This window comes from Lucilia cuprina, chromosome 4 (genome assembly GCF_022045245.1).
Source record: "Lucilia cuprina isolate Lc7/37 chromosome 4, ASM2204524v1, whole genome shotgun sequence".
In the NCBI taxonomy this organism is placed as follows: Eukaryota; Metazoa; Arthropoda; class Insecta; order Diptera; family Calliphoridae; genus Lucilia; species Lucilia cuprina.
In genome coordinates this window covers 78,726,052-78,740,396 of record NC_060952.1, presented here as the reverse complement: position 1 = coordinate 78,740,396, position 14,345 = coordinate 78,726,052, and the positions used below count along the sequence as shown (strand labels likewise).

At 32.7% G+C, this 14,345-nt stretch overlaps 1 protein-coding gene across 1 annotated transcript; it reads left to right on the top strand.

Moving 5' to 3' along the window:
- The first annotated feature begins 13,225 nt into the window (after window positions 1–13,225).
- LOC111675205 (chymotrypsin-1-like) lies at window positions 13,226–14,262 on the top strand. Its single transcript, XM_023435931.2, has 3 exons — window positions 13,226–13,326; window positions 13,395–13,999; window positions 14,061–14,262. Exons 1-3 carry the CDS (start codon window positions 13,245–13,247, stop codon window positions 14,214–14,216), a joined length of 843 nt encoding a protein of 280 aa, XP_023291699.2. The 5' UTR covers window positions 13,226–13,244; the 3' UTR covers window positions 14,217–14,262.
- Window positions 14,263–14,345: the final 83 nt, after the last annotated feature.

Sequence of the window (14,345 nt, the reverse complement as noted above, 5' to 3'; positions counted from 1 at the left end):
TAATAATTGGTATTTTGTTTTTTTTTATAAATATAAATAAAACATTATTATTTAATATTATTTTGTAAAGTGTAAGTTAAAAAGTTAATATTTATTTAAGAAAAAATATATATACATACATATGTAAGTAAGTAAATATAGTTGTATAAATAAGAAAAGCAAATACATGCATTAATATTTATTGAAAAGTAAATAAAAAATAATATTTTTATTGCGTTTTGTAATTTTTTATGAGATAAATATTTTCTTACAACTAGATTTTAATAATAAAAGATCTCCATCCTACAACAAATATAAGAAAAAAAAAAAAACAAATTTAAAATCGGATTTACAACATTGTATAATTTAAAAAGTAATTTCCATCAATTTTAACTATCCCACAATATTTAGCAATATAAATTTCACCAAATGTTTTGTTACACGTTCCATTTTTCTAATACTATCGAATAATATTTTAAAAGTCTTACATACACCAAAACATTTACCATAAAACAGTTAACTTTTTGTTTAATATAAAGCATAAAATGCTTTAACATAATTTAAACGTAATTTGAGGCATGCCACATGGCATCACATTTCTTAATGCACTAATGTTTGAATGTTTAATGTCTAGCAAGTACGAAAAAAACATTAACTAAAAATTCCTGACATATTACACGTTTTGCCCAAAAAATTGCCGTGTAAATTTGATAATTGAACTAAAATGAACAAGGAAAAAAAAAGAAAAAACTGTAAGTACATAAAAAACTTATATACGAAATTCAATAAGTTAGTGCAGATCACACCTACAACAATTCTGCATGCCCGTACCACATATTCCCACGTCATTTGATAATTTGACTACTAAACAACTGCATACATAAATCGCAAAATAACCGAGAGAAAAAAAAATCAATCATGATAGTGGTTAAGCTAACTTTAACTAGGTGTTGAAATCGTATCTCATCTAAAACGAGATAGCTAAATGGATAAAATATCTGTGGATACGTTAAATGATGGTAGAAAATAAAGTAAAAAACAAGAAACACAATAGCAAAAAAGCCAAAATTGTTTAACAATTTTAACACCTTCATGAGGTAGTTGCAAGATAATGTCATAATGTGGATAAGATAAAATTTTTCGATGTAGAAATGTTTACCGCTATGTTCCCTACAATAAGTAAGGGCTTTATTACCATATGTTCATTGAGCAAAAGGAATAATATATAATTGATCTTGTGAGGGACATACGAAATGTTAAACGGAGAATCGGGAATTCCAGAATTGTAAGAACTGTTTTAACATTTTGTCTGATAACATGAAGAGAATATCAATACTGTATAACTTTAGTAGCTGTTTTCTAAAAGTTTTATTTAATGGCCGATCCTAAAAAATTGGAATACAGGTTTTGATTCGTAAGAGATTTACTTAGGCCGGTAAGGAGTGTTAAAGTTAAATTCTGAAGGGTCACTTATGGACCGATGCACATAAAATTTAACAAAGACCTTTTGCATGGAACTTATATGTGTCGTATTTTCAAGCCAGTAATGAGCATTTAAGTCATTTTTTTAAGGGGACCTTATATGGGGAGTAGGGTCAATTATGGATCGATCCATATAAAATTTAGTAGAGAGATTTTGACTCGCATGAAACTTATGTGTATCGAATTTCGTTGCTATATTCTTATTTTTAAGCCAGTAATGAGTGTTGTATTGGTTTTCCGAAGTGGATTTTATATGGGGGAAGGGGGTGTTAGGGTCAATTTTGAACCGATCCTAAAAAAAATGGTAGACAAGTTTTGATTCGTAAGAAACTTACTTATACCGAATTTAATCGCTATAATCGCATTTTTTTTGCCGGTAATGAGTGTTAAAGTCATTTGCTGAAGGGAACCTTATATGGGGGGTAGGTCAATTATAGACCGATCCTAAAAAAAATTAATTTTGACTAATATGAAACTTCTTTATGTCGAATTTCATCGCTATACTCGTGCTGCTAAAGCAGCTACGCTCGTTAAAGCTGTTTTCTGGAGGTCCACTTGTATGGGGGCTATTCGAAAAAGTGAACCGATATAGCGCCTTTTCGATACCAAACGTTAGCAATAGAGAATTCTCATGCGAAATTTCAACTGTCTAGCTCTTCCCGTGTGTTACCTATCGTGATTTCAACAGACAGACGGACGGACGGACATGGCTAGATCCTGTTAGAATTTAATAAGGATCCAGAATTTATATACTTTTATGGGTCTATGACCAATATTTCGATGTGTTAAAAATCCCATCTTTTTTGATGGTGGGTATACAAATTATTTTATCAGACAGATTTATTACCGGTTAAACGATAATCGGATATTGAGATTATAGCCCTGAAAGTATCAAATAAGATTCGGGAGTATCACAGTACTTTTGCACATCAAATAGTATCAAAAAAGTACCATTGTAACAATTATGCCATCCCTGTTATTACCCAATGTAGCGTACTTTTAAATATGTCCAAAAATATATAACTATTCAACCACAATGCTTTAAGGCCATATTTAAACTTCTTAGTCCAAAAATCCTACAAAAAAAAAAAAACTTGATAGCAAAACTGCAATCACTCAGTGGCCATCATTAAAGTCAAATCATTTTTCACATGTTACTTTCGAATTGGTGGCGGTAGAATACTGATGATGATGAAGAGTATGTTGTAGGTAGGTTCTTGAAGCAATAAAAATTTTGACTAGTAAATATATATTAAAGTAGAAAACACAAATTCATATATATACCTTTTGCAAATATTTCAGATTAACATTCAAAATTTAACCGAAAAAAATATGTATAAATTTTAGTGTTTAAAGTATCATCACGATTTCTTTTCAGTAAAAATTCTTTTCAAAAATGTATGTGCAACAACTACAGAAAAAAATAAAAGACAACAACAATAAAACATTTTTTAATCAAATCAACACCTTCACCAACAAAACAAAAAAAAAAAACGTTAAATGTACAAAACCACAAAAATGTTTTATAGACTTGTAGTGTATTTCCTACGGTAATTTTTTTATAATATTTTTATTATTCTTCTTGTTTTGCAGACACATCTTCTTTAAAGTGTTGTTGAAAAAAATTTAATATTAACACAACATTGAAAAAAAAAAGAAATACAATTTCATTTTATTGAGGTAAACGAATGATCATAAACATGATCGTCATCCTCATTATTTGAGTTCTTTTCCTCAATATGTTACTGGTAAACAAAATGTTTATTCTATACATACAGTGAACAATATGAAAAAAAAAATGGCAACAGGCAAATTGTGTTGCAGCGTGATCGATCAATAAACACTTGCTGCATGCAATAATAATGTTGCCAAAACGTTTCATATACAAACACTTACATACTATTGCAAACTACGGCTGCAACTACCAACTTTTGAAAACGCCATCACCAACACCACCCTAAAGCTAAACAAAGAGATCATTCTGCTTTGGCATACTAATTTGTCATTTTAAAGTAGTGATTTGTTTCGTTGCCGTTTTCTGTAATTGATACACAATGGGTTAGTAAGAACATTTAGGAATATTTTGACTAGAAAAAAATCTATTGTCTTGACTATAGGCCAGTCTATTGTTTGACTATAGACCACTCTACGCATTGATCTACCTCAATCCTGGACTAGTCTATAGTTTGACTATAGACTAGTCATTAGTTTTACTTAAAACTAACCTATAGTTCGACTATATGACTATGACCAGTCTATAGTCAAACTATAGATCAGTCTATAGTCAAACTATAGACTAGTTTATAGTCAAACTATAGACTAGTCTATAGTCAAACTATAGACCAGTCTATAGTCAAACTATAGACCAGTCTATAGTCAAACTATAGACCAGTCTATAGTCAAACTATAGACCAGTCTATAGTCAAACCATAGACCAGTCTATAGTCAAACCATAGACCAGTCTATAGTCAAACTATAGACCAGTCTATAGACAAACTATAGACCAGTCTGTAGTCAAACTATAGACCAGTATATAGTCAAACTATAGACCAGTATATAGTCAAACTATAGACAAGTATAAAGTCAAACTATAGACAAGTATAAAGTCAAACTACAGACCAGTCTATAGTCAAACTATAGACCAGTTTATAGTCAAACTATAGACCAGTCTATAGTCAAACTATATATCAGTCTATAGTCAAACTATATATCAGTCTATAGTCAAACTATAGACCAGTCTATAGTCAAACTATAGATCAGTCTATAATCAAGACTGTAGACTATGGATGGTCAATAGTCTTAACTATAGAACAGTCGATATAGTCTTTAATATTGGCCAGTTTAGTCTACAGTTTTGACTTTTAACAATATAATGTCTTGCTATTGTCCAATCTATGGTCTTGACTATAGACCAGCATATAGTCATGACTATAGACCTGACTATAGTTTTGACTATAGACTTGTATAAAGTATACCAGCCGATAGTTTTGGAGTCTTGGCTATAATAGAGCATTCCTAAGGCCAGCCTATAGTCTTAACAGCAGATCATTGTATAGAACAGCCTGTATTACAGTTTTAACTGTAACCCAATATATAGTGTTGCTTAGAGATCACTATAGGACCAGCCTTGTCTTCTACACTGCACCCATAGTACAATTTGCGTTAGTATTTTAAAATTTTTTTTAGCATCTCTAGTGAACATGGCAACACACTTTTATTATGCATACATCTAAGTTTTTGGCTGTTGTCGTTTTTTTTTTTAATACCGCTCAGTTGTTTTCTTCAACTCAACTCTTGTCTTCATAATGTCTGTCTGTCTCTTGGCAATTAAGGACCCCATAAGCAAACTAGGGAATCCCTCGTATAAATTTTTACCATCATGCCACAACTAAATTATACCTTATTCATATTATTCTGTTGTTGTAGTTGTTAATATTGTTGGTCGCTGTGGTGGTGTTGTTGTATTACGATCATTTCGGTATCGGTTTTTCGGTGTACGTTGAAAGGCGTTTTTGCTTCTTACTTACATTTGTCTACAGAGGTATTGACCTGCAATTGATACCAATCTTCTACAATATATTATGGTTGCTCTAAAGCTTTAGTTTTTCATGTCTCATTATTGGCAATTTTGCAGTAAGAGCAAAGAAATAAAAGCAAAAAAATATATAACGTACATATAATTGCTCTATGGTGTTGGAGTTGCATAGTAAAAATAAAGTGCATCACTTCTACTCGCAAAATGCTTGTATAATTTTTTATCTGTGTGGTTTTTGTTCCTTTTAAACTTTGTATAGTGATTGCTTCAGTTGAAACTTTTTTGGTCTTACTTTAATATGATCGATTTATTCTTTGCATGTTTAAGCATATTTCGGTATTAATGATAGAGTTAAATCATTCAAATCATAGTTACATATGAGAAACTGCAATATCGTGAGAAAATTATATAAAATATGAGTGTCAAATATTTCCTGAATTGGGACTATGTATCAATTTTCAAAGGGTATATGTTGGTGTTCGTTTTGTCATCAGATACTTGTATCTGATGGATTAGAGGGATTCTGAGTTCTATCCGAGGTTAGTCGGAGTGGCGAAGGAGATGATGTTCTGAACTAATGTTTAGTAAAACGGAATGAGATGGGAGCGAAGTCGTTGATACCCTGTTCTTTAACTAATCAGTGATTTTCCTTTATGGTTGAGTTTGCTGGAATTTACACTGAAACATTCTCAACATATCACAGTAGTTTTTGTGACCACTGAAATAAGTCTTGTCAATTGAAATGGATTCGTCCCCTAGATTTTGATACAGAATCAACAGAAGCCATCTCAGTAGTGTGGTTGTGCGTCATATAAGGTCAAGAAATGCACTCGGGTGTGTCATAGATGATGAGAATGAAAATTAAGGAATATGATTATTCGTCAGGGTTTGATGTTGCGTTGTCTATTGTCTCTAAACTAGTGCTTGCTTTTTCCTTGCCGGGGTTAGATTGAGTTTGCTCACCTGTCTTCTCCCAAAGGGACTGCTATGACAAGAGATGGGATAGCTTGAGCACTTGAACAAAGTGCACGTACACTGGACGGAATTTCCATGTAATGAATTGTCACCGGCGTATAAGATGCACAATGGGGCGGAGGTGAATCGTTGCAAAAGCTGACCTTGTGTTTGAAGAATATCACCGTGAAATAGGTAAATATGGCTGGTGTTCAGGCCTCCTCTGTCCTTCAGTGTGTATCTAGATATTCCCGATTTCTTCAAATCTTCAATAATTTTATCAGACATGTTATCTGTGGATGACACCGTGAACATGTCGGTTATCAAACAATGATACTAGTTTATCTAAAATATCAGTCTTCTTTAACATTTCGGTCCAAAACCTTTGATTCGTTTTTATAAAAAAATACCTTACAAGTCTATATAAGATACTTTTGCTAAAATACATGTTGTAAATTTAAATGTACTGAAAAAACAAAAAAAAAAAAAAAAACAAAAATATAGCAACAACATTTAAATCAGTCTCTTTGTGAAAGGATTTGACTACAGAGAGCTTAAAGCGTTAATACGTAATTTATGTGTCACACAAAATGAAATTAAATGCCAAACGAAATTATGGATTATTTATCATTTCACACGAACTGCGCCAAATAAAAAGCCAAATAAAACAGTTCATATAAAATACCCATTTCAATGGGAATAAATAAAATGACAAAACGTTTATGTTAAAGTAGTTTTAACACCCTGGAGCGTAGCAACAGCGCAAGCGCATACATAAACATTTTGTTTGAACGAAGACTCAACATTCAACGCATTTGTGTCGCTTCGTATTGGTTGCATCAGGAGAATGTGGAGGATTGTAATCGTATGCAACATCAAAATGTTAACAAATCAAAAAAGGTAATGAAATTTATGACAAAACAAATCTTAACACTTATAACTACATATATTGAAATAAGAAGGAATGTATAGTAGGTCATGGCCGACAGATCCTACACCAATACAAAAAAGAGATTTTAGAAAAGAGGGCTCAAAAGAGGGTAGGGTATAGGGTCTTTTATCAAAGGTTTATAAATTAATTTTTAATACAAAATTTGTTTTATAAACCTTTGATACATTTGTTCAAGTGTGCCTTCTCTCGTTTACTCTATACATATGTTCAAGTGTGTGTAAAATATCTACATACATTCTGAAGTACAGGAATGTCGAGATTTTAACGTGAGCACCTGCCTTGACGGCCTTATCCCATGGTGGTCTTTTCAACTACTGGGTAGACTTGAGAACGGTCTACCATCGCCCCTTTGTTCTTTAATGAAGAACGCCGGTGACAATTTTTGTACATTGGTTCTGACCAGTCCATGCACAAGTACTTTGCTGGAGTAGTCGAGCTATCTAATCTCTCGACCATTGGATGGCCTCTGTTGATTCGGCAACAGCATCCAGAGACGTAACCGGTAGACCGAACTACGATCATCAATAAGCCGTAGACATTGTTCTTACTCACAGGGACACACTGTTGTAATTCTGATATGAACAGAGTAAACCCTGAACATATCTGGACAAGGAAGGAAAATTTAATGGTATCAAATGTATATGATACCTTTCATTCATCATCATTCAACCCAGCAAACATCTCATTTATACGACACATTTATAAGAGAAAAACATACGACACATACAAATTTGGGTTTAAACCACAGCCACTACGTGGATCCCGAAGGAATCTCAACCAACTGATTAGCCAGGACATAGTCCTGTCTGACCTTTGGCAATTTATGCAAGGACTAAGCCAAACAGTACACTGTAACCAATTTTTCAATCCCGGTCAGATTGGAGGTATTGGCCACCTCTTTATACCCCGGGATTGCAATAACACCAAGGCGCAGGTCTCGTCAAGGTGACATGCCCCCGGGGGGGTTTCTGAAATACAATGGAAAAACCAAATTTCGTTTACCTAGGCCCTAGGGTACAGTAAAGTGACGACTGTCATTTACGAAGAGTACGTGACAAATAATCCAATATATAGAAAGTAGAGTCAACCATGTGGTTACACATTAGTGTAAATTACTGTCTTTTATTGATTATTTGTCGAACTGCTAGGACATTTTAGAGATATCAGCACAAACGCTGATATCTCTAAAGCTATAGTTGTCGAAAATTAACTAAACTGTTTTTAAAAGTTTTTTAAATTTAAATTTATAAAAAGTAAATATAAAAAAACTTTAATAAGTTACAAACGCAATGACAAAATCAATATATTAATTATTTTATATCGATTTTAAAAATTGTACTAAAAACAACTGTCGCAAACAATTAACCCTGTTTAACCCTATATAATACCTTTGTGGCAAGATTTTAACTCGACAGTTCTCAAAGGGTTAGAATGTCATCTTTGTTGTGTGATCTTTGAGAATATTTGTCCAATAAACATAACATTTATTTAGTATTGTATTATTTATAATACTGAATACCATTTATGTTGCCCACTCTCGACAATAAAACTAAAATTATTTACAACTTTGCTTGATTTCATTTTCGTTTCCTGCGGTGGCAAGTGTTAATTGGAATCAATTTGATAATCTATATACACAGTGTGGCATTTTCAACTTTTTTTCTATATTACCCTTTCACTCTATCTCTTTTGCACCAGAGTTTTTTTCCCCGTAAGAAAAGTGATATTTGGGGGATACCATTATCACTAGGTTACCTTAGTACCTTGAAGACATCAAAAAAATAAATACAACAACGAATTTCTTTTACTCATCGTTGTTTTCCTCATCACCATAAAAAACAGTTCAACAGAAACAAAAATGAAATACAATTGTGTGTATTGGACCAACAATGAAATGGAATTCATAACAATTTTGCGGATTGCGATTTTGATTGAAAATTAACGCTGTGGGGGTTCCGCATAAATTCGTAAATCGTAATTCAATTTGTATTAAATTAAATGCCAATTTATTGCCTGATTGGTCATAAACTATGTCTCAAATATAAAGAAAAAGCAAGAAAACGCTTAAGAAATATAAGAAACAGTAAAAGAATGGCTTAAAGCAAAGGAAAGTTATATGAGGAATGCAAATAAACGTGGCGTAAAAAAGTATAAATAATTATTGTTAATAAAGTGGAATTTTAAGAAGATATATATTCAATGAATTATGACTTCATTATCAATCATACTTTTCGTTGGCTAAACGAAATGTTTATGAAGGGAAAACATAATATATACAAGAGCATGTTGTAGAAACTAGTACGGGAACAAATTTATTAGCACAAAGATTAAAACCGATTTCCAGTATATCCAGCAGCATCAGAGATGCTAGTTAGTTAGTAGGTTAGTTAGTTAGTTAGGTAGTTAGTAACTTAGTTAGGTTAGGTTGATAGGAGGATGTATACTACATCAAATCCTAAGAAATACACCTCGGCCTTAATCGGGCCTGTTGTGCGCTCCTTATCATGAAAAAAAAGATAACATCACATCCAAGATACTTGGACCTAACTTCGACAAATTAGTTAGTTAGTTTGTTTGTTAGTTACTTAGGTTAGGTTAAGGAGGATGTATACTACATCAAATTCAAAGAAATACACATCGGCCACAATCGGGCATGTTGTGCGCTCATCATGCGCTTATCATGAGAAAAAAGATAACATCACATCCAAGACACTTGGACCTAAAGTGCTCAAGAGTTTCACTGCCCTTTCCGCATGCTCTACATACGTCTGAATCCGCACGTCCAATTTTGCATAAATGTGCTCGTAATCCTGTGTGTCCACTCAGAAGGAGATTCGTCTTGCTCTCATCAGGGTTACCTCATACGAGTTTCGTGGTTCTACCTACTATTTCATTGTTCCAAGAGGTCTTATGGGATTCTCTCACCCATATTTTAGTTCAGCTTTTGTTGCGTCGAATGGTTTTGCATTTGTCAGGTTAACTGCGAGCACCCTTCCCTTTAAAGCTATTACATTCGCTCTTTCGTTACCGACTACTCCCGGTACCCATATGATGTTAACCTTACCTCTGGGAGAGTATTCAGTTAAAGCTTTCTAACAATCCAATACGGTCTTAGATTTAGTTTTATTCCCTGATGAAACCCTAATTGCCTTCTGTCTGTCGGTAAATATATTAAGCGCTGGGGGCGTCATATCCAATTTACGCATTCCGTTATTGCTCACACTTCTGCCTAGAAGCTTGTGTTATGATTTGGTAAACGGTGGTATAAAGTGGAATCCCAGCCCCACTTTATTCGGGTTTCCTACTGGTATTTGCTCTGATGTTCCGCTTGACCAAGACATTCTATCTGGGATCAGCGTTACAAAGTTTCCGACATATTCTTTGTCTGCACCAAGACATTCTATCTGGGATCAGCGTTTCAAAGTTTCCGACATGTTCTGTGTCTGGTATTCGATCGGGCTCATCCGATGATTGTTTATAACCTTTCAATGTGTCCATTATACATTGATGACGTGTCCTATAACCGCTTTTGGCCAGTTCACCAAATTTCATATCTTAAATATGTTTCAATGGGTGGAATATCTAGCAACGTTTCCAAAGCCTTTGTTGAAGTAGTACACATTTCACCACTTATACCCAATCAGCATGTGCGTTGAACTCTCTGTAGTAGTTTGATATTGCACTTTTTGTCGGAAGCAGTTAACCAGGTTATTGAAGCATAAGCTAGAATTGGTCTAGTTACTTAGTTAGTTAACCTACGGGAAGCCACACTATACCCATATATGGGATACAATTATATTTCCTCTTGGCTTTGCAGATCTTTCAGTGCCGTTACGGAGGGTCATTATTAGGTCTTTGACCGAGAATATGGACTACCATCATCTCCTTGAGATTTCGTAAGCATAGAAACCACTATTCAGATAATTATTTTGACCATCGACCCATTCTACATAACTTAATAAATCTTCATTAATTTATATTTTCCCTTAATCTATTAACTTAACTAAACCATTGTCCTTATCTTAACCTATTCTCTAAAAACATATTTTGCATGAAATGCTAATCATTAATATACATTTACATACATACTTCTAAATATCATGACTTCAGACGGCATGACCAATATTTGACAATGACAACAATGAAAAATTATACAAGATATATATATAGCGACACATTTAACTTTACAACTCCCCATGTCATGAAGTTTAATGTGGCAGTTGATAGAAACATTTAACTGACCATTTTTGGAGATTATTGGGTGGCACATGGCAGTTGTTTGAAAACTCAATTGCCATTAAAATTGTATGCAAATGTAATTCAATGAACAGTATGGCCAGATGGAAACGATTTTGAAAGGATTTGTTCTTACTTTACAATTTTGAAGAATAAAATACAAAAAAATATATATATATATATATATATAATTTAAAAAAATATTAAAATTTTTTATTTTGGAGAAATGTTTCTGGTAACACGATTCAAGTATGAACATTAGAAATTTTCAAAAGAATAACGATCCATGTCTTTAAATTAAAAATATAATAGTCAAAACACAATAGAATCCAAATAAAAGTATTATAACGGGCAGTATCGGTTTACGATTTCGCATAGCCCACATATAAGGTTCTCTTATAAAATAAATTTAACGCTAATAACTGGCTAAAGGAAGCATCTGTAGTGGTAATATTCGGCACAAGCACAAGCCTTATAAAAAGTCTTAATCTTTTTTAAAAAATTTTAAAAGGTCTGCTCATAATTGACCCTACAACTTATATAACCCTCTTTGAAAATGACTTTAACGCTCATAACTGTCTAAAGGAAACATCTAAAGCAACGAAAATCGACATAAATAATACCTTCGTTAATTTTTTTAAGAATCGGTCCATAATTGACGCTACCTGACCCTTATATAAATTCCCCTTCAAAGAATGACTCATTACTAGCTTAAAAAAGCAGTACAGCGATAAACAGCAGCGATCAATATAAATAAGATTTGTATAAACTGCAAGTTTTTTTTAGAAAAATTGACGAGGATCGGACCATAATTCGAAACCTAACAGCCATCCCCTCAATAAATGCCCCTTTCAGAAAATAAGCGTTAATCAGTACTATCTTAACAATACGAGGACATCGATGGAAATCAATATAAACAAGACAAAAAACGTTCTATAAAATTTTACGAGGATCGCGCAATAATTAACCCTTACTCCAAACAAGATCCCCTTGACTTAACGCACAATATTGGTTTAAAAATACGAGTACTGCCATGAAATTCGACATAAACAAGTTTTGTATGAGGCAAAATCTTTCTACAAAATTCTACGAGGATCGCGCCATAATTTATCTAATAAATGAAAAAATTATTTCGATAATAACAAAAGCATTCCGTTTCGGCAATGATTGATTATATTCGGATTAGTTTTGGACCAGTTATGGTCCTTTGCGAAGTAGTCTTTAAACTCGTTTAAACGGAGTAATCTCAATTTTTGCACGGATGGTACTGTTGTCATAGACATAATGACACTTTTAAAAGTACCATGGACGTTATGACACGCCACTGAATCAAATATTAACCCATAAGCTGTGAACGTCAAAGTCAAGTTAATTAATATTGGAAAACTTTCTTCTAGCCCTAATAAATTGTTATTTAGTATTCAATCGATTTTGATAAAACTTAAAAAATGTAAACTAAGGATCCATATCTGTAATAACTTCGAACAAAAATCGATATTAAACCATAAACGTAAACACATTTTTTATAAAATTTCCTTAAAATATTAATATATTCTTAAAAAATCGCAGGTGATAAAAAAAATCGATATCAGATTCGGGTTCACATCGAAATGTACATTAAATAAAATCGAGTCAGATTGGTTTTAAAAGCTTTTTCTGTGTTATTTCGAACTTAGATTCACATTTTTGGATATGTCTTAATTAAAAAAACTCAATGAAAACTCCATTTGTAACTATTAAAATTTTTACTTAAACTCACATACACACTTATGTACATATGTATATGTATATAGGTGTTCTAGAAAACTTATTTCGATACAATATATAAAATATGTCATTTATGGTTAATTTAACATTGAAATACTTTAAGCATACTAACAGCTTAAAGAAGTTATTTATCAGTAACATTTAAATTCGAAATTCTTAAAAAGTTTAAAACAATAGTATTTAGTACAAATATTATCGAAAAACATTTGTTAATTAATTAGCACCCCCACAGTTTTTTTATAAAACAATGGACTGATTAAAACATTAGCTTGTTACTATAAAAACTTGTGGTTTCTTTGAGAATATTAACAATTTGCTTGTTAGAAGTGAAACTGTAACATGTTTATAAAGTATTCAATTGTAATTTTGACGGTTCTTGTTTTTAAGGGATCTGCCCTGCCACGTAATGGAGTATTGGACTGTAAGTTAATATGAGTTTAAATTCGGTAAAAGTTATTAAATTTTTGTATTTTATTGGAAAATTTTTAGTGGATGCCTATTTGGATGAGCTAGATAGTGCCAATTCTCAGGAGCGTATTGTGGGTGGCAACAATGTTGACGCCGATGAATATATACCCTACCAAATTTCCATGCAATATAAACGTAGAAATGGTCAATATGGTCATTTCTGTGGTGGTTCCATTATTTCGCCAAATCGTATACTTACTGCTGCCCATTGTGTAAATGGTCAAGATCCTTCGAAAATTTCCGTAGTAGCTGGTATAAATAATCTGAATGATAAAACCGGTACACGTAGTCAAGTTCAATCTTTTGAAATGCATGAAAACTATGAGGAACTGGTCACTAGCGATATTGCTATTCTGAAAATTGATCCACCTTTAGAAATGGATGGTAAACGTATTGATGTTATCGATGTCTTTGACTATGAGCCAGTTGGTGAAAAACAACAAGTTGTACTGACTGGTTGGGGTTCAGTGCATCATTTCGGTAATGGTATTTTAGCACGTTATCCTAAGGAATTACAAAAATTAGAATACCGCACTATTTCGAATGAAAGATGTAAAAGAACAATGCAACAATTGACAGAAACTGAAATTTGTGCTTTAGAACGTTTCGGAAAGGGGGCTTGCAATGTAAGTTCTTAGATTTAGAATTGCTGACTGTTTTAGATTTTATTATTTTTTTCCATAATAGGGCGATTCTGGTGGTCCTTTGGTAATGAATAAAGATGGGAAACTTAAACAGGTGGGTGTGGTTTCCTATGGTACCGCCTTTTGCGCCTCCAATAGTCCAGATGTTTATACACGTGTTAGCCAATTTTTCGATTGGATCAAAGAACGCATGGCTTAAAATATGATATATAATTTTATTTAATACTAGCTATACCCAGTGTGCTTCGCTACCCTCATCGTAGTGGAATAAAATAAATATCATTATTGTAAATGTATATATATCTGCAATATCAATAATTCCCCTTTT

Coding starts and splice junctions, on each gene's coding strand:
- LOC111675205 (XM_023435931.2), top strand. CDS start 13,245: ATGTTTATAAAGTATTCAATTGTAATTTTGACGGTTCTTGTTTTTAAG. Junction 13,327..13,394: donor ACGTAATGGAGTATTGGACT/GTAAGTTAATAT, acceptor GAAAATTTTTAG/TGGATGCCTATTTGGATGAG. Junction 14,000..14,060: donor TCGGAAAGGGGGCTTGCAAT/GTAAGTTCTTAG, acceptor TTTCCATAATAG/GGCGATTCTGGTGGTCCTTT.